The sequence below is a fragment of the Phyllopteryx taeniolatus genome, chromosome 14, assembly GCF_024500385.1.
Source record: "Phyllopteryx taeniolatus isolate TA_2022b chromosome 14, UOR_Ptae_1.2, whole genome shotgun sequence".
Lineage (NCBI taxonomy): Eukaryota > Metazoa > Chordata > Actinopteri > Syngnathiformes > Syngnathidae > Phyllopteryx > Phyllopteryx taeniolatus.
Genome location: NC_084515.1, coordinates 904,022 through 925,664, shown reverse-complemented (window position 1 = coordinate 925,664; position 21,643 = coordinate 904,022). Strand labels below are relative to the sequence as shown.

At 41.5% G+C, this 21,643-nt stretch overlaps 1 protein-coding gene across 2 annotated transcripts in view; it reads right to left on the bottom strand.

The window, feature by feature from the left end:
* The window catches only part of LOC133488559 (integrin beta-1-like), a 54,569-nt gene that overhangs the window by 8,431 nt on the left and 24,495 nt on the right, over positions 1–21,643 (bottom strand). For both annotated transcript variants that reach the window (XM_061796550.1, XM_061796551.1), the window contains exons 6-13: positions 19,657–20,051; positions 15,088–15,183; positions 14,914–15,003; positions 14,701–14,841; positions 12,894–13,096; positions 11,900–12,138; positions 8,921–9,143; positions 98–330 (exon numbers count right to left, since the gene is read on the bottom strand). In XM_061796550.1, coding sequence (XP_061652534.1) covers positions 98–330; positions 8,921–9,143; positions 11,900–12,138; positions 12,894–13,096; positions 14,701–14,841; positions 14,914–15,003; positions 15,088–15,183; positions 19,657–20,051 — 1,620 coding nt within the window. The remainder of the gene's footprint in view (positions 1–97; positions 331–8,920; positions 9,144–11,899; positions 12,139–12,893; positions 13,097–14,700; positions 14,842–14,913; positions 15,004–15,087; positions 15,184–19,656; positions 20,052–21,643) is intronic.

Below are 21,643 nucleotides of genomic sequence, written 5' to 3'. Positions count from 1 at the left end.
TTGTGCAACTTGCAAAAAACTAGGGGTCAAATGTTTTGACATTTTGTGGCCAGATGTAATGATATCGCATTATGTTTCGGCGCAGCATGTTTTGTACCCAGCATCTCGACGACGTAGACCTCCTTGGTGTCGTTCCTGATGGCAAAGGTATAGTAGAACCAACAGTCGTTGGCGTCTCTCTCCTTGCAGTGCGTGAGGGGGAAGCTCTGGTCGGTGGGCTGAGGAAGATCCTTGCGGTCCTTCACCTTTCTCAGCATAAAGTCACTGCAGTCGCGCTCACACGTGTCCTTTTTCTCACCCGCTTGGAACGCTTGGCACTGCACACACTCCCTAACCACAAAAAAACACAAAGTTAACCCTTTTTTCATTTGTAAATAGCTGTCACTTTTGAAATAACCAAACTTCTTTTTTAAACCCCCCCCCCAAAAAAAAGAAAAGAAAAAAATGCCATTTAATGAAAACAGTTATAATTATACACAACTAATTCTCAAAGCACTGATTCGATCACAACTGGACTCTTCTGGTTGTTTTACAGTAGAAGATGTTCTGCCCCTCATCTGAGCATGCTTCATCTGTTCATGCAACAAGGCTTAGTTAGTTAGGACTCACTCGCCTGATTTGGTATGGAAAAACAACTATTTATGCTCAAAGTTGGAGGCACGCCCCAAACCACGTATGGTATTATTCTTTTGAAATGCAAAAAAGGAGAGTCGTTAGGCTGCCTGGCCGAGAGGCCATTATCTGTCCACAAGAGGCATTAAGTGTAAACTCCCTTAGTAATATGACATTCTATTGTAAAGTGGTAGTGAGGCTGCTTACGGTCAAGGAGGCCATGTTATTTGTTTTAGGCAGAATTATTGAGTTTCTTTGGAATGGATGAAAGAACAGCATTGTAAGTGGGAGATTGGTGATATCATAAGCCCTCTCTTCTGTTTAGCGATGGTCTTTCCACCTTCACATACAGTGGGTACGGAAAGTTTTCAGACCCCCTTAAATTTGTCACTCTTTGTTATATTGAAGCCATTTGTTTAAATCATTTAAATTCTTTTTTTTTTTTTTACTAAATGTACACATATCACCCCATATTGACAGAAAAAAACGGAATTGTTGAAATTTTTGCTGATTTATTAAAAAAGGAAAACTGAAATATCACTCAGCCATAAGTATTCAGACCCTTTGCTGTGACACGCATATATTTAACTTGGGTGCTGTCCATTTCTTCTGATCATCCCTAAGATGGTTTTACACCTTCATTGGAGTCCAGCTGTGTTTGATTATACTGATTGGACTTGATTAGCTCACAGTGCATGTCAGAGCAAATGAGAATCATAAGGTCAAGGGAACTCCCTGAAGAGCTCAGAGACAGAATTGTGGCAAGGCACAGATCTGGCTAAGGTTACAAAAAAAATTCTGCTGCACTTAAGGTTCCTAAAAGCACAGTGGCCTCCATAATCCTTAAATGGAAGACGTTTGGGACGACCAGAACCCTTCTTAGAGCTGGCCGTCCGGCCAAACTGAGCAATCGGGGGAGAAGAGCCTTGGTGAGAGCGGTAAAGAAGAAACCAAAGATCACTTTGGCTGAGCTCCAGAGATGCAGTCGGGAGATGGGCGAAAGTTCTAGAAAGTCAACCATCACTGCAGCCCTCCACCAGTCGGGGCTTTATGGCAGAGTGGCCCAACGGAAGCCTCTCCTCAGTGCAAGACTGAAGGACTGAAGGAAGATGATGAGAAATAAGATTCTCTGGTTTGATGAGACGAAGATAGAAATTGTTGGCCTTAATTCTAAGTAGCATGTGTTGAGAAAACTTGGGACTGCTCATCACCTGTTCAATACAGTCCCAACAGTGAAGCATGGTGGTGGCAGCATCATGCGGTGGGTGTGTTTTTCAGCTGCAGGGACAGGAAGACTGGTTGCAATCGAAGGAAAGATGAATGCGGCCAAGTACAGCAATATCCTGGACGAAAACCTTCTCCAGAGTCCTCAGGACCTCAGACTGGGCCGAAGGTTCACCTTCAAACAAGACAATGATCCTAAGCACACAAATAAAATACCGAAGGAGTGGCTTCAGAACAACTCTGTGACTGTTCTTGAATGGCCGAGCCAGAGCCCTGACTTAAACCCAATTGAGCATCTCTGGAAAGACCTGAAATGGCTGCCCACCAACGTTCACCATCCAACCTGACAGAACTGGAGAGGATCTGCAAGGAGGAATGGTAGATGATCTCCAAATCCAGGTGTGGAAAAACTCGTGGCAACATTCCCAAAAAGACTCATGGCTGTATTAGCTCAAAAGGGTGCTTCTACTAAATACTGAGCAAGGGGTCTGAATACTTATGGCTGTGTGATATTTCAGTTTTTCTTTTTTAATAAATCAGCAAAAATTTCAACAATTCCGTTTTTTTCTGTCAATATGGGGTGCTGTGTGTACATTAATGTGGGAAAAAATGAACTTAAATGATTTTAGCAAATGGCTGCAAAATAAAAAACAAAAGAGTGAAAGATTTAAGGGGGTCTGTATACTTTCCGTACCCACTGTAGATGGACTCTCTCACTCCTCTTTCAAACAATCCGTCTTCCCTGTGCAGAATTTGAATTTGATGAAGCCCGAGAGGGGAAACATCATCTAAGACAACCAGAACAGTCAAGTGGAGATCGATTCAGTGCCCCGAGTATGAAATGGCCTGGATGAATGAGAACATTCACAGGCATACATAAATAATCTCTAGTGCAAGAATAAATGTTAATTTAGAAGATTGCAATTGTAACAAAGAACAAAAATCAAGCAACACGTACAAGTTTACAAGAATTGAAGAAAAAAACTTTTAAGAAGATAGCTGTCATTTTATAAACATACAGTTGTAATATTGAAATACTTTTTTCAGAAACAAAGACGTAAGTCTACGAAAAGACATTTGCAAGATAATAACACCCTAACAGAATAATTTTGTTTATATGAAGAACAAGAAGTTTACAACAATTGCGTCAAGAAAGAAATGCCATAATTGTAGTTTTTCCAAGCAGGAAGCATCTGTAATATTGCAAGAATTCTTTTTGGTTTTCCGAAAATTAAAAAAATAGTCATATTACAAGAAAAATGTGCAAAAGAACAAAAATATATATGCCGAAACTTAAATTGTAATATTGCAAGAAATAAAGTTGTAATTTCACAAGATTAAATTGCTAATACGAGAACCATTGTAATTTTATGAGAATAACTATGAGAAAAAAATTGCATTTTAAATGAAATTAAAGTGATGATTTTAGAAGACTAAAGTCACAACTGAAAATTTTGCCAGTTCATGGAATGTCAAAATTTCAGAAGAACAAAATGATATTTTAGGAAAATAAAGCTGTAGTTTTCCAAAAGTTAAGAATTTTACAAGTCATCAGAATCCTTCAAAACACTGCAAAAAAATTTAAAGTATCGAAAATAAAGATGTATATTACAATAATACTTAGTTAATAGTACAAATAATAAAAATAAAGAAAACAAAAGATAAATCTTATGAGACTTAAGTCCCAACATGATTTAGCAGATTTATAAGAAAAATTAGTCAGAATTTTTACAAGTAAATCTTACGAGACTTAAGTGGAAATATTGAAAGAAAAACTACAAAAATAGTGAGAAATTTTGTAAGACTTACTGTAAGTTGTCACAGAATTCTGATTGTTTACTAGAATTATATCATAATTAGTAGGAAAAATGGCAATTTTTACAAAAATAGACAATTTTGCTGAAGTGGTGATACTGCGAAAAATATACAATATTACACAAGAATGTCAGAATATTGAGGGAAAAAAATAGCAAATTTCCAAAAATTATGTTCTGATATCCTTAAAAAAAAATAAGTGGCCATTTTACAAGACCAAAGTTGTGATATTGTAAGAATAACATGGTAAAATTTAAGAATTAATTTTTTAACAAAATAGTGAGTCATTTCTCCCATCCTCTTAACAAAATAGTGAGTCATTTCTCCCATCTTCTTCTCTTCTTTTCCTTTCGGCTTGTCCCGTTAGGGGTCGCCACAGCGCGTCATCCTTTTCCATGTAAGCCTATCTCCTGCATCCTCCTCTCGAACACCAACTGCCATCATGTCTTCCCTCACGACATCCATCAACCTTCTCTTTGGTCTTCCTCTAGCTCTCTTGCCTGGCAGCTCCATCCTCATCATCCTTCTACCAATATACTCACTATTTCTCCTCTGGACGTGTCCAAACCATTGAAGTCTGCTCTCTCTAACTTTGTCTCCAAAACATCGAACCTTGGCTGTCCCTCTGATGAGCTCATTTCTAATTTTATCCCATTTTATCCAACCACCTCCAGCTCTGCTTCCTGTTGTGCTTCCCAACTGCCTTTCCATTTTTCATTCTCTTTAATGCCTTTCTATCTTCCCCCTTACTAATCATTGCCACTTCCTGGTCCACCACACTTGCCTCTTCTACTCTCCCTTCTCTATCATTTTCCTCATTCATCAACTCCTCGAAGTATTCTTTCCATCTAGCTAGCACACTGCTGGCACCAGTCAATATATTTCCATCTCTATCCTTAATCACCCTAACCTGCTGCACATCCTTCCCATCTCTATCCCTCTGTCTGGCCAGCCTGTATAGATCCTTTTCTCCTTCTTTAGTGTCCAACCTGCCATACATGTCATCATATGCCTCTTGTTTTGCCTTTGCCACCTCTACCTTTGCCCTGTGTCGCATCTCAATGTATTCCTTTTGCCTCTCCTCGGTCCTCTCAGTGTCCCACTTCTTCTTAGCTAACCTTTTTCCTTGTATGATTTCCTGTACTGTGAGGTTCCACCACCAAGTCTCCTTCTCTCCTTTCCTGCCAGAAGATACACCAAGTACTCTCCTGCCTGCTTCTCTGATCACCTTGGCTGCAGTGGTCCAGTCTTCTGGAAGCTCCTCCCGTCCACCGAGAGCCTGTATCACCTCTTCCCGAAAAAGCTGCACAACACTCGTCCTGTCTCAGCTTCCACCACATGGTTCTCTTCTCTGGCTTTGTCTTCCTAATTTTCCTCCCCACCACCAGAGTCATCTTACACACCACCATCCTATGCTGTCTAGCCACACTCTCCCCTACCACTACCTTACAGTTGGTAACCTCCTTCAGATTACATCGTCTGCACAAGATGTAATCCACCTGTGTGCTTCTACCTCTGCTCTTGTAGGTCACCTTATGTTCGTGCCTCTTCTGGAAAAAAGTGTTCACTACAGCCATTTGCATCCTTGTTGCAAAGTCTACCACCATCTGTCCCTCCGAGTTCCTTTCCTGGATGCCGTACTTACCCATCACTTCTTCATCACCCCTATTACCTTCACCAACATGTCCATTACAATCCGCACCAATTACGCCTCTCTCTCTGTCTGGGATGCTCAGAACTACATCTAGCTCCTTCCAGAATTTCTCTTTCACCTCTAGGTCACATCCTACCTGTGGGGCATAGCCACTAATCACATTACACATAACACCCTCAATTTCAAATTTCAGCCTCATCACTCGATCTGATACTCTTTTCACCTCCAAGACATTCTTAGCCAACTCTTCTTTTAAAATAACCCCGACTCCATTTCTCTTCCCATCTACACCATGGTAAAATAATTTAAACCCTGCCCCTAAACTTCTAGCCTTACTGCCTTTCCACCTGGTCTCCTGGACACACAATATATCAACCTTTCTCCTAATCATCATGTCAACCAACTCCCGAGATTTTCCTGTCATTTCTCCCATATTAACTATAATTGTAATTAGGGCCTATTTAATCAACCAAATTGGCAGATTTGTTGTTGATTTTTGCAGATTTTTATTTTTATTTTATTTTATGCCTAGATCAGACTACAGCCCCTATATTGGCCCGATTAGCTATCCCAGCCGATTTCCCAGATCGGGCCCAACATATTTTGTTGGCAATGACAAAACTTTTTGTCATTTTTTGGAGATCTTCCGTGTAGTGTGGCATGCAAACGGCAACTTTCTGACAGCGCATCTTGATGTCGACCAATAGGATTGTATATTGTGACCGGTGCATTGCCTCCCGTGCTTGTCGTTGTCAACATACTTGCACCCCGTTGTCAACATTTATTCACGTGCACAAACCAATGTTTATAGAACCTTTAGAGCATGATTTAACAGAATGCCAGCATGTTTACGTACAACCGGTAGTGCTAGCACTAGCTTGCTAGGCTACATAACGTTTTGTTGCCTGCTTGTGAGCCGTATCATATTAAAAGTACGTGAACATACCTCAAGGAATCCATGAATGAACGCCCTCTCCCGAGCACCAGTGACGACCACCACACGGTTTTCCTCATTTTGTGTGTCCCCCCCCACAAACTGGCGCAGCGCATTGTTGTTGTCGTCGCCATGGTAACGAGTGTATCCGGTCGCATTGACCAGTGACACGTTTTCTGGTTCCACCTCTTTGACAGTGTTTGATTTGACAAGATAAAGCCCAGTGACCATACAACCCCAATTCCAATGAAGTTGGGACGTTGGGTTAAACATAAATAAAAACAGAATACAATGATTTGCAAATCATGTTCCACCTATATTTAATTGAATACACTACAAAGACAAGATAAACTTGATTAGCTTTTAGCAAATAATCATTAACTTGGAATTTTATGGCTGCAACACTTTCCAAAAAATCTGGGACAGGTGGCAAAAAAGACTGAGAAAGTTGAGGAATGGTCATCAAACACCTGTTTGGAACATCCCACAGGTGAGCAGGCTAATTGGGAACAGGTGGGTGCCATGATTGGGTATAAAAGGACCTTCCCTGAATGGCTCAGTCATTCACAAGCAAAGATTGGGCGAGGGTCACCTCTTTGTGAACAAGTGCGTGAGAAAATAGTCGAACAGTTTAAGGACAATGTTCCTCAATGTACAATTGCAAGGAATTTAGGGATTTCATCATCTACGGTCCATAATATCATCAAAAGGTTCAGAGAATCTGGAGAAATCACTGCATGTAAGCGGCAAGGCCGAAAACCAACATTGAATGCCCGTGACCTTCGATCCCTCAGGCGGCACTACATCAAAAACATACATCAATGTATCGAGGATATCACTACATGGGCTCAGGAACACTTCAGAAAACCAATGTCAGTAAATACAGTTCGGCGCTACATCTGTAAGTGCAACTTGAAACTCAACTATGCAAAGCAAAAGCCATTTATCAACAACACCCAGAAATGCCGCCGGCTTCTCTGGGCCCAAGCTCATCTAAGATGGACTGATGCAAAGTGCAAAAGTGTTCTGTGGTCCGACGAGTCCACATTTAAAATTGTTTTGGGAAATTCTGGACGTCGTGTCCTCCGGGCCAAAGAACCATCCGGACTGTTATGGACGCAAAGTTCAAAAGCCAGCATCTGTGATGGTATGGGGCTCTGTTAGTGCCAATGGCATGGGTAACTTACACATCTGTGAAGGCACCATTAATGCTGAAAGGTACATACAGGTTTTGGAAAAACATATGCTGCCATCCAAGCAACGTCTTTTTCATGGACGCCCCTGCTTATTTCAGCAAGAATGGCAAACCACATTCTGCACGTGTTACAACAGCATGGCTTCGTAGTAAAAGAGTGCGGGTACTAGACTGGCCTGCCTGCAGTGCAGACCTGTCTCCCATTGAAAATGTGTGGCGCATTATGAAGCGTAAAATACGACAACGGAGACCCCGGACTGTTGAACGGTTGAAGCTGTACATCAAGCATGAATGGGAAAGAATTCCACCTACAAAGCTTCAACAATTGGTGTCCTCAGTTCCCAAACGTTTATTGAATGTTGTTAAAAGAAAAGGTGATTTAACACAGTGGTAAACATGACCGTGTCCCAGCTTTTTTGGAACGTGTTGCAGCCATAAAATTCCAAGTTAATGATTATTTGCTAAAAACAAAGTTTAGCAATTTGAACATTACATATCTTGTCTTTGTTGTGTATTCAATTAAATATAGGTTAAACATGATTTGCAAATCATTGTATTCTATTTTTATTTATGTTTAACACAACGTCCCAACTTCATTGGAATTGTGGTTGTAAAAGACTGGATGCGGTGGTATCGGAATACATGTCGTGTAGTGTTGCCACTGTCTGCCCGAGATACGGCAAGATTTGATGGCAGTAGTCTGACATAGTGCAATCGTGAAAGACCAAATTTGTCTTGTAGTCTGATCCAGGCATTACACGTCATTTACACATTAGAACATAAAAGATAATGACATTCAAAAACTTTGGTTTATTCTTTTAATCGTCCAAAATTGGCCGATTTTTGCTGATTTTCTTTCTCTGTTGTAAAGTTAAACAAATACTAAAGGACAACGTATTGTAAAAAAAATAAATAAAATAAAATAAAATGTTCTGCCTGTACTTCATACCTTTATTATTGTAAGCGTTAAGGGACCGAAAAATAATATAATATAATATAATAACATTTTATTCATTCATTTTCTGTACCGCTTATCCTCACTAGGGTTGCGGGTGTGCTGGAGCCTATCCCAGCTATCTTTGGGTGAGAGGCTCGGGACACCTTGAACTGGTCGCCATCCAATCACAGGGCACACATAAACAACGATTCGACTCACATTCACAACTACGGGCAATTTAGAGTCTTCAATTAACCTACCATGCACGTTTTAGGGATGTTGGAGGAAACCGGAGGACCCGGAGAAAACCCACGCAGGGGAGAAAATGCAAACTCCACACAGGCGAGGCCTGATTTGAACTCAGGTTCCCAGAACTGTAAAGCAGATGTGCTTCCCAGTCGGACACCGTACCCATTATATATATTTTTTTCAATTAATTGGTCGATTAATCAGTTATTGGAATTTTATTCTCCCAAATATAAGAATTGCCTAAAAAAAAAATCAAAATCGGTAAGGCCCTAATTTCATTATTGCTTGGTTTGTACTGACTTGTGCTCCGCGCAGACTCCGGGGCAGGTGGGGCAGATCTCGCAAGTGGGTCCCTGGAACTTGGGGTTAGTACATTTGCAGACTCCACACTCGCAGGTTCCTCGTCCATTGCAGATCTGTCCATTCTTGGCCAGGCAGGTGGATGTGTCCAGGGAGCAGTCGCACGCACTGCCCGTGTAGTTGTTGTCACAAACGCACACGCGACACTCGCAACGACCGTGGCCTGACAACACACACACACGCACGCATATAACCACTCAACACAAACTTATATACAGTGGTACCTCGACTTTGGAGTGACCTGATTTCTAAATTCATAGAGTTGTCGCTCGACCTGTTTTTTGTCTTGAGTTGCAAGCAAGAGTTACAAGCGCTAAATTATTTGACACTTCCAGTTGATCTTTACTGTCAAACTACATTAAAAATAAGAGAATAACTGTACTTTACCAAACCGCATCTTACGAATGTCCACTAAGCTCCATCCTAACACCCAACGCAAAACGTGATAGACTGGCTAATCAAACTCGCATCGATATCACAGGGATTAGAAACCTTGAAACAAGTTATATTTGAACACAAGTAGTAGAAATACATGTACATAGAACAATACTCAATATTCTTCAGCTAAGATGCAACAGTCTCTTTCATCATCAAATACACGAGTAGTATGCCTATCTATGTATTATAGTGCCCCCTAGTAGCCAAGGTGCCAGAGTAGATGTTATTTTAAATTGTGTAACTAGGAAATTGTTTTTCTTTTCTTAACTTTAACTGTGTACCTTTTAGTAGTTTGAAATGAACAACTGAAAGACTGAATTATATCGAACAAATTTCACAAACGGCAAAAAATGTTCAAGGATGAAAAATGAATAAACAGATAGATACTAGGTGTCAAGCTTTGTTTTAACAACGATTCAATTCGTATCATGATTTGTGGTTGCTGATTCTATTGAAGGACGATATTGGTTCATCTAGAACAATACGATCTAAACGATTCAGTGGCTTGAAATCAATTCAGTAACTTTTTAGCCAAAAATTCAACCAGTGTGACTGTGAAATAAATACAATAGAACCTCAATAAAATGAAGGAATAACGGATATCGGATAAAACGGTCCGTCGGGAGTGAACAATGTGTCCAAAAATAGTTTCCATTTGTCACTTAAAATGCCATTGACGAAGTCTGCCAGTTTGAGAATTGTCCGCTATTGTTTACTGGTGCTGTGGTGCAATGCAACTTACGTATTTCTGGGTCACAGATGTACAATATGACTCGATTCAATTCCAAAAGACGTACCTCTCGTGCCTACTTGGCGGCCATGTTGAATGTGGGCCATTGACGTGGCGGGCATGTGATGATAGTTATATCTATTGCCTATTGAGCATAGAGCACTGCTGCAGTGTTAACTCTGATGAATACAAAACAAATCCCTGGAGTCTGGAACATGCTATTTTTGGTACAGTAACAGTTTTTCTGTCAAGCCGTTCACCTTTGGGAACAGATTTGGAACTAGGAAGCACACTCATTCCATTCCATGTCAACAATGTCACCATGACCAAGCACACCGGCGTGGTAAGTTTAGATAAAATATGAAACTTTCAGACATTTTCAAGCTTTTTTGTATATTTATAATAACTTTGTACTGTACTTGGCATTTTAGGCCATGAAAAAAACTACAAAACTGTATTTTTTTACTGTACAGTAATACGATGCATATGGCCTAAAAAGAGCGCCTCAATGTAACGGACAATCAGCTATATCGGACGACCAACCGCCCCCGGGCCCTAATAGTCCGTTATGTCAAGGTGCCACTGTACCTGCATACTGGACAGTGCAGCTGAAAGTTCCTAAATTCCTTTTATTTCTTGTAAAGGTATCATGTAAAATTAATTATGGAATATGAATAAAGTGCAACTAACATCTCTTCAGGTTAGATTAACAGTAGGTTTACCTGCTACTTCCGATGTTGTTTTTCCAAAATAAAAATAATACAAATGTCAAGAATAAACAATTACTGTAATTGAACACAAAATATCTAATGCTTAAATGTTCTAATCATATTTATTACTACCCAATCACTTGCTGTCACAATGTGTGCCGTACTGGTTACATAGCACTGAGTAGCTTGTGATGTACTATCTGCTGTGTATCTTGCTGAAGTACTGTATGTCCATGATGGAATTTTGTACCTTGGCTCAAGTGTATTCACCACCCTTCTATCGCTCGTACTGTCATGAGGAAAACCTGGTTGAAATGTCTCACAAATTTATGTTTAGCCTCGCTTGCTTATCAGTTCCGGGTGATTGTAATTCGTCTTTGTGGCTTCTCATATTATTTGCATTCCCCGACTTGTAGAAGACTGCGGTCAGCAAAGTTTTTTGCATGTCTGTCACGTTTTCGCCTCTGTCCTTTTTGATTACGACAAACCAAATTATGTTCATACTTTTGATTTAAGCATCGCAGGACATTGAACGTTCCACTAGTTGTTGTTGTTTTTGCGCTCTGCTCAGTGCTTGTCTTTTCCAGCACTGCGCATGCACATCTACCGTGATCTTGTGCAAACTCCCACGATCCCCTGCGCAGTATGCAGGAGATAATGGGAGATGTGGTTTGCTTCTCAGACGGCCCACTCAATAGCGCCCAAAAATAACTAGTTTGATACCCCCATGATCCCCTGCGACGTCACTATCAGCAAAACTTAATCGAATAATGCTTCATGTCTTTATCATGAAAAGTGCCCAAAAAACACATATATCCATATAAAGTCTGCCGTGCTTAAATCCAATATTAATAGCGTTATTTCCTAGTATCGATACAATAGATTATCTTTTAAAATTATTTCAATTTATATATTTCCAGCAAGAAAGCTAACTTCGAAGCAGTGATCGATCCAGTTGGGCTTTAGGACTATAAATTCATACATTGATATAATGAATGAATTGTTGACTCTTAATAGATATGTCATGGCCATCACGCCTACCTCCGCAGAGCTTGTTGTTGGAGCGGTCGCAGTTGAAGTTGTCGCACTCGCAGTACTTTCCGCTGTAGATCTCAGCGGGGTTCTCTCTTTTCTTGCACTCACAGGTTCCACAAACGCAGTCGCCGTTGTTGCTGCAGATGTCTGTGCCATTATCCTTGCGGCAGTTGGCATCCAGATCTTCCGTACGAACCTCGTCCGTGCTGCACTCACACAGACGCCCAATGCGACCCTCGTTGCACCTGTGGAAAAAAACAGATTCATGTAATCTTATGCTGTCATTCTCATAAAATAGCACATTTTACAAGAACTACAACCTGTGGTACTACACTCTTCCCCATCCTTTCGCAGTTCAGCTTTCGTGATATGGGTATATCGCAGATTTTTAACCGATCATTTTTATGGGTTTTTACAGTATACAGGCAAGTTTAGAGTTGCACAACTTCAGAATAGTACGATGTTGTGGCACCACATGCCGGGCAGCACTGAGCTTTACTGGAAGAGATGCAGCATAATTAAGAGCAGAAAGAAGAGGCTGAGAATGTGATAAATTAACAGTTGTTTGAAGGTTAGTAATTATCGTAACATCTGTGCTATTTTCTGTTAGCCAGTCTCTGGCGTTTTTCATTATACGTTATCATTAAGCTAACCAACTTTCGTTTGACAAAATTTTATTTGGTTCAGTTAAGCATTTTGGTCTTTAAATATACAATGTTTATCCTCTTATTACTCATTACTACAGTAAATTACAACTGAAGCAAGAACGCTTTACATCTTTGGAAAACAGAGCAAGTCTTCTTTTCGTTTCCACAAAGTGATGTTATATGATAGTCTCCCATTTTTTGACAGTGAGAGAGTGCAAACAGGTGCTATGGAACACTTTAAAATGGTGTTTTAATTAATTTAAACCCCATAATAAACAGGGTTTTACTGTAATCACCCAGTCCAAGCCCCAATCCACATGAGGACAAACTCCAAAAAGCACGTCCTCACTCACTTGCAGGCACCGCACTCAAAGGTGCCGTGGCCATCGTCACACTTTTTGCTGTTGGGCTCTCCCTGTGCCGAGCACTGACACTCGCAGATGAAGTTGAGGACCACCTCCACCTCCTCGGTGAAGCCCAGCGGTTTGATCTTGATGCTCTCCGGCTTGCCGTGCGACGGACACTTCTGGGATTCAATGGAGATCTTGAAGGTTACCTTGGGAGCACAAGGACAACGTCATACACAGTCCAAAAATGTTAAAATAAGAATACAAAATTAGGGCTGTCAATCGATAATTTTTGAAAATCAGATTAATCACACCTGTTAGATTTTGATTAATCACAGGCCCCAAATATACCACACACACAGTGGTGGTGAAAGTGTTTGCCCCTGTCCTGATTTCTTTTTTTATTTTTTAACATGTTTGTTTCTCTTAAATGTTTCCCATCTTTAAACAAATGTAAATATTAGTCAAAGACAACACAAGTGAACACAAAATGCAGTTTTTAAATGAAGGTTCCAGGGATCTCGTTTCATGTCACAGTCAATCTTTACACTTCATACGAAACTATGGTATGCCATGGTCCTGCTGTACCTCCTCAAAAAAATGGTGCAACCAAATCATGTGCTGGTGCGACCAGCTTTTTCAGTTGCAGTTCAGTGCTACTAGTGCAAAAGAAGAGAGCCCTGTAATATAAGACTAGATAAGAGCAAATATTTGTCAATATAGTCAGCCAGATCTGCTAGGAATGCAATGTTATCAGTCTTTTCACCATCGCATTTTCGTTTGCACATTAAGGACAAAAGTCCTGTTTTTGTTTTAATTCTTCATTCATAAAAAGACCATTCAAGAAACAGGTTTTTCCTCATGTTCTTGAGATTGTCGGGTGAAAGCTGAAGCTGGCTACTAGAGTGGACTGAATGGGTGGCAACAATGGGGAAAGGAAATGCCAGTATTTTGAGGGTAATAGCCAGTCAGCAACTTACAGTATTGAAGAATAAAAAAAATAAAAAAATGAACTACTTTGTTTTTTGGAACATTGAATTTAGTTCAAAATTTTGAATAATGAACTGAACTAGTTCATTTTTGTAACGGTGAACTTAACTTAGAATTAGTTCACGTAGAAAATGAACTTTCCCAACACTGCTCAAGGGATCCTCAGTCACCATATGTGGCTTCCTTACGCCACTGCACTGGGGCTCCTGGCATTCCGGTGTCTTGTGGCTGCAGTCTGTTGTCTGCTCTTGGTGCAAACAGGTCCCTGAAATGGTGGTATTTCCTTTCCTCACCTGGGTTGTGTGTGTGTGTGTGTGTGCGCGTGCATATGGATGCGTGGCGGGATTGGAATGGTTTTAACTATGTAAAGCACTTAAAGTTGCATTTCACTAAATGAAAATTGCTTTATACTGTAAATAAAGTTTGATTTGATTTGAAATACTGAAGGAGGTATATATGTAAAATATATATATGTGGGAATTTTATTTTAAAAATTGGCAACTGTGAAAAGTGTAAAATTTGGGGAATTCTTGGAATGTGGAAAATAGTTGGCAAGATGTTCTAAATCAAAATTGAATTTAGAATGGGAAAGGTTTTTGTTGAATGTCTCATTCACTTAAATGGGGTTTCTTTTTGGGTGAAAATGTAGAATTCTTGGAAACGTGTGAAGTTTTAGAATGTGGACATCCTGAATTTTGGGAATATGTTGGAATGGGTTGAATCACTTGAGAAATTTGGAAGGAGTGGATCATCGAAAATCGGCGGAATACTAATATTCAAGTTTTATTGGTGCAGAATAACAACACTGTAATATCCCACATACCTCATCTCCGATGGAGATGTTGGAGCACTTCCTGCCGTTTTCGCCGGTACCCTCCACGCCGTTCTTACAGATGGACTTGTAGGTGATGGAAACTCCTTCCGGAAGCCTGCCATTTTCCAGAATGACTTCAGACGACAAAGACTGCACAAAGAGAATAAATCACATATAAATGGAATAGGAATGTGTGGCTCGAGAGTTAGTCTGTGCACTCACATTGTAAGCGTCAATGATGAGTTTGATGACGTTGCTGGAATTGGATGACAGTGTTCCCACAGCCGATTTGGGAATCAGATTTTTCAGCTCCTGTACTCAAAAAGATTGTGTGAATTACCACAAGTAAATACATAACTCAATGTGACAAACATATATGTTCTTGTTAGTTGGCACCTTGTAAACTGGTTGGAATTCCTCTGTGACGGCAAAGATAGTCTGGATGTTGTGGTCGCTCAGTTTCTGCACTAAATGGGCGATGGAGGGGTAGTCCTGACAAACAATAAACAATATTAGCATACAGGCTATGCTAGGCTAGGTCTACACAATTTATTTAAAAAAAATATTCCCTCAGTGTAAAAATAAAAACTTTAAAATGTGCATATCCAAAGGTGTTAGTCCATCCAGCCATCCATCATTCTCTGTACCGCTTCTCATCACTACTCCGCATAACTATATGTAGAGTAACAATAATAACATTAATAACTTTGATTTATATAGCACCTTTCACAGAACCAAAGGCCGCTTTACACAAAGTGGAGAAACAAAACACAGATCAAAGGACACTAAACATAAAAAAAAAAAAAAAAAAAAAAAGTGTGAAACAGGTGAGTTTTGAGTGAGTTTAAAAATGTCCAGCGATAGGGCACTGCGGATTTCAGAGGAGAGAGAGTTCCAGAGGGGTGGGGCTGCCACGCTAAAGGCTCTGGCCGCAAAGGTCTGCAGGTCGGTGCAGGGGATAGAAAAGAGACCAGAGCTGGAAGAGCTCAGGTCTGATGGGGTGTCTGCGTGGAGGAGGTCTGACAGGTATCGGGGACAAGCATATGGTGGAATTTGTAGGTGAAGAGCAGGATTTTGTATGTGATGCGGAACTTCACCAGGAGTCAGTGGCGATGAATGAGTGTGGGAGTTATGTGGTGCCAGGGCTTAGTGTAGGTGAGTGACCTACCCTAACAGGTATATTAGTCAATAGGGGCTGAGTTGGTGTGTGTGTGTGTTTAGATGTGGGGATAGGAGGGGTGGGTTTTTGTATGTTTCCTGCTATTTTGTCTGTTTTTATCTCTGTGAAGCACTTTGGGTTGCATTTCTTTGTGTGAAAAGTGCTATATAAATAAAATTTGATTGATTGAATTGATGATACCCTTCCTGCTGAGTTTTAGGCATACTGGAGCATGTCCAGGGCTTTGCTGGGTAGCCCGAACAGGATTCCGTTACGGTAGTCCAGGCGGGATGTGACAAATGCGTGGATGGTCATCTCGGCATCAGAATCAGGAAGTGACAGACGAAGTCTGGAGATATTTTTCAAGTGGAAAAAGGCGGATTTGGTGATGGATTTGATGTGGAAGTTAAAGGAGAGAGTAGAGTCCATGGTGACACCCAGTTTCAGTTGATGGAGAGATGGAATAGCCGTCAATGTCTAGGAGGAGATTACGACCTTCCAGAGCATTGCCGTAGGAGCCTGTCTTGTTACTGTTGAGTTTGAGAAGGTTTGATAACATTCAGGTTTTTATTTCACAGAGACAGTTGACAAGGGCCTTGCGGGTGAAGGTGGGTGGATGGTTTGGTGGAGAGGTACAGCTGAGTGTCATCAGTATAGCAGTGGAAGTTGAGGCCATGGTGGAGGATAATTTGTCCAAGTGGGACCATGTAGACAGTGAAGAGGAGAGGTGCAAGCACAGAGCCTTGAGGGACACCATGATGAACTTGGGCAGGGGTGGAGGTGTAACTGTCAATGGGAGAAATAGGGTGAGAACCAGGAGAGGGCTGTGCCACTGAGGCCCAGGAGGTGAGATAGGCGGTTGAGCAGAATGGTGTGGGAGACTATCCAAGGCTGTGGAGAGGTCAAGGAGAATGAGAATGCTGATTTGGCCAGTGTGAGCAGCGATGAGGAGGTCATTTGTGATTTTGATGAGGGCAGTCTCTGTGCTGTGGTGGATTCTGAAACCAGATTGAAGGGTCTCATAGAACTCATAATTGGACATGTGCTGGCAGAGGTGGGCAACAACGGATTTTTCCAAGATTTTGCTGAGGAAGGGAAGGTTGGAAATCAGGTGATAGTTATTGAAGTCATTTGGGTCCAGGGCTGGCTGTTTGAAGATAGGAATGACTGAGGCAGTTTTGAAGCTGGACGGAACTGTGCTAGATTGAAGGGAGCAGTTGATAATGTCCATCATGGTGGGGCAGAGGGTAGGAAGCGAGGACGACTTTGCTGTGGAGACCAATTTAGTGACAGCGGGGGGAGCCAAAGGGGAAAAGGAGGAGTGTCAACGCTGAGGAAGGTGTACAGTGGTGGGTACAGTGCCCTGGGACAGAGATGGAATGAATGGAATCTAGGAACCTGCAACAGAGGTTGGAGGAAGCTGAGGGGCGGGGGGCATTGGAGGTACAGAGTAGCCAATGTAGTTCTTGGAACTATAGCCACATTTCCCAAGTAAGGTTGCAAGAACTGTTAGTTGTTGGTACTTGAAGCTCCTGTAACTAGGGCCCTACTTCCCACTTAAAGTTCCAGGAACTTTCTGCATCTGCACCAAAACATCGGTTATAGGGGCTGTGGAACGGATATCCCGAGGCTAGGAATAGGTTGCCTGAGGCTTTACAGTTTTCATCTCTTAAAACAAGCGCAAGAGCTCTCGCAGTGTGCTGTGGACGTAACGCTCCGCTTACAAACAAAAACAGCAGTGGTGGGCATTACCAACACTACTAGTTCAACTGAATTTGTCTGTGGCGTCACTAATTCAACATCAAATACATTTTCAGCAGTTAAGCTACTTTCGTGGTCTAAGCGATAGCAAAGTAGCATTCACAGACACTATATTTCTCCCGGCAGTTGCAAATATTGAATGCAACGTAGCGTTACATACCTTATCTCAAGGTGGCAAAATGTGCGACGCAGATTGTAAACATGCAGACACTATGGCAAAGGTAGGTACATCTCGGCAATTCCCATCGGCTAAACACCTCAGCAAACTAATGCTTCTTCTCAAGCCCATTCAGTCCACTGATACGTTCCGGTGTTGGTACCTTGCGACCCCAAGGAGAAACTACTAAGAGGACACACAGCCAGCTATGTCTCGAAGCCAATTGCTCATCGAGCTAAGCTAGTCATCATGACTTAAAGTTCAGAGTCAGAAAACACTCGAGTGCGATTGTTTAAAAAAGCATTGCGTGTGTGCAGTGGCACTCCAAGCTTGAATGCCATTGTGTGCTAGACCCCTTGGCTCTTATCTATTATATTATTATATAGTTTGTGCAGATTATTTATAAATAAATTGTGGGTCTATTTGAATAATAAATTTGATATTTCAAAATATAGGTATATTTTGTTGTTTATTTTTTTTACAGTGCCCTAAAGCTAAAGCAATTCTCAGAGACAAGTGGTCTTTTACATGTTTGAAAAAAGGGTTAGACAAATGTCATTTTATAGGATTGGGTTAAGTCAAGTAAATTCAAGGTTCTTTATGATTAAGGTCTACATGAACAAACGTTAACAATCGCATTGTTTCCGCACCAAATCGAATCATATTGAATAATCGTATCGCTCCCATACTGAACCGTATCATATCATCCCACACTCAAAGATATAATTTTTTAATCCAATCGTAACCTGTTTATCTAGATATGTTTCGAGTCAGCTTCCTGCGAGACATTCCCAACCCTTGTTTGTGCAAGAGTGAGGGAAGAAAGGGAGACCGACAGGCAGATCGGTGCAGCGTCTGCAGTGATGAAAATGGAGCTCTCGATTTTCTGGTCAATCTATGGTCCTGAGCTGTGGGTCGTGACCGAAAAGAACAAGATCACATATAGAAGCGGCCGAAATGCATTTCCTCTGCAGGGTGTCCAGACACTCGATCATCCGGGAGGGGCTCAGAGTCGAGCTGCTCCTCCTCCCCCCATCAAGAGGAACCAGATGATGTGGCTTGGGCAGCTCGTTAGGATGACTCCTGGACACCTCCCTGGCTGTTCTGGGCACATCCCACTGTGAGAAGGCCCCTGGCAACGACCAAGGACAAGGTGGAGAGAATATGTCTCTCAGTTGGCTTGGGATGGGAACACCATGGGATCCCTCCGGAAGAGCTGGACGAATAAGCTGGGGAAATGGAAGTCTGGGCTTCCCTGCTTAAGCTGCTGCCCCCGCGACCTGACCGCGGATAACCAGAAGTAAAATGGTAAATGGACTGCACTTATGTGGCGCTTTATCTACACCATCACAGTGTCCAAAGCGCTTTACAAAGCCTCACATTCACCCACTCACACACACATTCACACGGCAATGGGCAATTGCTGCCATGCAAGGCGCTGCCGTGCCCACTGGGAGAAAATTAGGGTTCAGCATCTTGCCCAAGGACACTTGCAGACAGTCGTAGCCGGGATTCAAATCAGTGACCCTTCGGTCACCGCACGACCTGCTCTACTTACTGAGCCACAGCCGGCGGCCTAGTAGATGGATGGATGGACATGGTGAGGTGCAGGTATTATTTTTGTCCACTTGGGGTCACCATCCACACGTTATACTGTTGTATCTGTGCCTTTTAAGTGTGTATGCCTTTAAAAGGCAGGGCCTGGCCTGGTGAGTGACATGGGTGTCAGCGAGTGAGAGAGAAGAGTTGGTTGAATGTTAATTTTTTTTTTGTAGTTTAATTATTAGAGTCATTTGAACAATTGTTGAAGCCCTTACTGTTTTTCAAATATTAGGAGTAATACAAACAAAATCTTGGCTCCTGTAAGAACAAGTAAGTGATGTCTTACGTAGTAGTGACTCATGGTGTACATGTTGTTCTCCAGGTGACATTTGCCATCATTGGGGAGTACGATACCACCCAGTTTTCCATCCCCGGCAAAGTGGAATCCCGCGTCCGTGGAGAAGACGAGGAGGCGAGTGACGTTCCTCCAGCCGATCTGCTCCTCGCACACAGCCACCTGCATGATTGCGTCAAAGCCTCCCTCGGGAGAGTCCAGGTTTCCTGAGATCTGCTGCTGGCTGACCAGCTGGTTGAATTGGTCACCCTTGTTGGTCAGCTTCAGGACATTCTTGTAGCTGAAGGGGCTAGTACAGTTCTGGTTCCCTGTGCATGGGTTCTTGTAGCGCGCCGGAGTGGTGCTGATGTACGGCATCACTGTCTTCTCCACGAATGAGCCGAACCCTGCAGGAAGAGAGACAACTTTTAGGTCTTGGTACTTGTGGTTATTGGAACTGAAGCTCCATTTCCACCTAAATTTACAGAATGTTTTGCTCTGAGAGTTCCAGAAATAAATAAGCATTTTCACCTAAAATTCAAGCAACTTTCAGTTGGCACTGGAACTACTGTAAAGGCGCATATTTCCACCTAAAATTTCAGAAACATTTAGTTATTGGTACCTGCAGAGAAGCCAAACCCTATTATCACCTCACAGGAAGAAACATTTTGATTTTGTCAGAAACATTTGCGTCTCACCAAAAACAAACACGCCACCAGAAGACTCTGAACAACACTAATATTTTATTTCTATCTTCATATTTTTATTATATTTTCTTTCTTTGAATGACAAAATATTGACAGCTTTTTTCATTTGAGTTTTGATTTATTCAATATGATGTCTTGGGATTACATTCATTGCTAAATACACAATAATGTAGTGACAGTTTAATTTACACAATGACAAAAGAAATATCAGGTTGTATGGTCCTTTAGCAAAGCTAAATTGATGAAAAAAGTCAAAATCCGACCTCAGCACTCTATTATGCAAACAAACAACATAGCCGATATTATAAATATTTAATACACCAATACTATTATACTTTACCCTTCGAGGCCCCTCCTCTTGGTTGACGTATGTGATAACGTTACATATTAATTCATTTCTGGACACATTTGGAATGTCCTGTGTGTGGCTGTGGCTTACAGTATATTTTCTGTCTTGAGACTCAATTTGTTGTTCATAATTGTTTATTATTTACTGTTACGTCGTTCCAGCAAGTCTTGTGAAAAGTGTACCCTAGCACCCAAAAGTACTTATAATAGTGTTTCGTGGCTACATTTAAAGGTAGCTTAGCTGTTTCGGATGGCTTAATGGTCTTCTTCTGTTAATTACTACTCGTCTTACTTTACTGATACGATACTTGTCAGAATGGTGGGTTATTCACCGCCATGGAGGCGATGATTAGTAACTTTAAGAGGAGCGGTTGTGCACAGTGTTTAGCCACGTTTAGCAGCCAGCCACAACGGTCGTCAGACATGAGGAAGATGTGATGACATCATCAACAAACCTAACAGCGCCTGGTTGATTGAGTCCAAATCTTGTGTCAACCAATTACAAGCCGCCATACTTATAGGTCAAGCGTGTGATAGCCACTTGCTAGCAAACTCCAAGTGAACATAATGTGCAACCGGAACATTTTCGACTTTGCTGTACCAACGAAAAACATCATAAAGCATAACAAAATCAGAACACTTGGCATCTCGGTGCTTGTAGTTCCAGGAACTAAAGCAGCACTTTCACCTATAATTCCAGGAACTTCTAGTTGTTGGCACTGGAACTATTATAAAGGCGTATAACTCTGCCTAAAATTTCCGTAAATGTTCATTGTTGGTACTGGAACTAGTGTAAAGGGGAAATTTTCTGCCTAACATTTCAGGAATTTGTAGTTCTTGGTACTTGCAGTTCTTGCAACTAAAGCCTCCTTCCACCTAAAGGAACGTGTACTTCTTGGTACTTGTTAACATCTGGAACTAAAGCCCCACATCCAAATCAACCC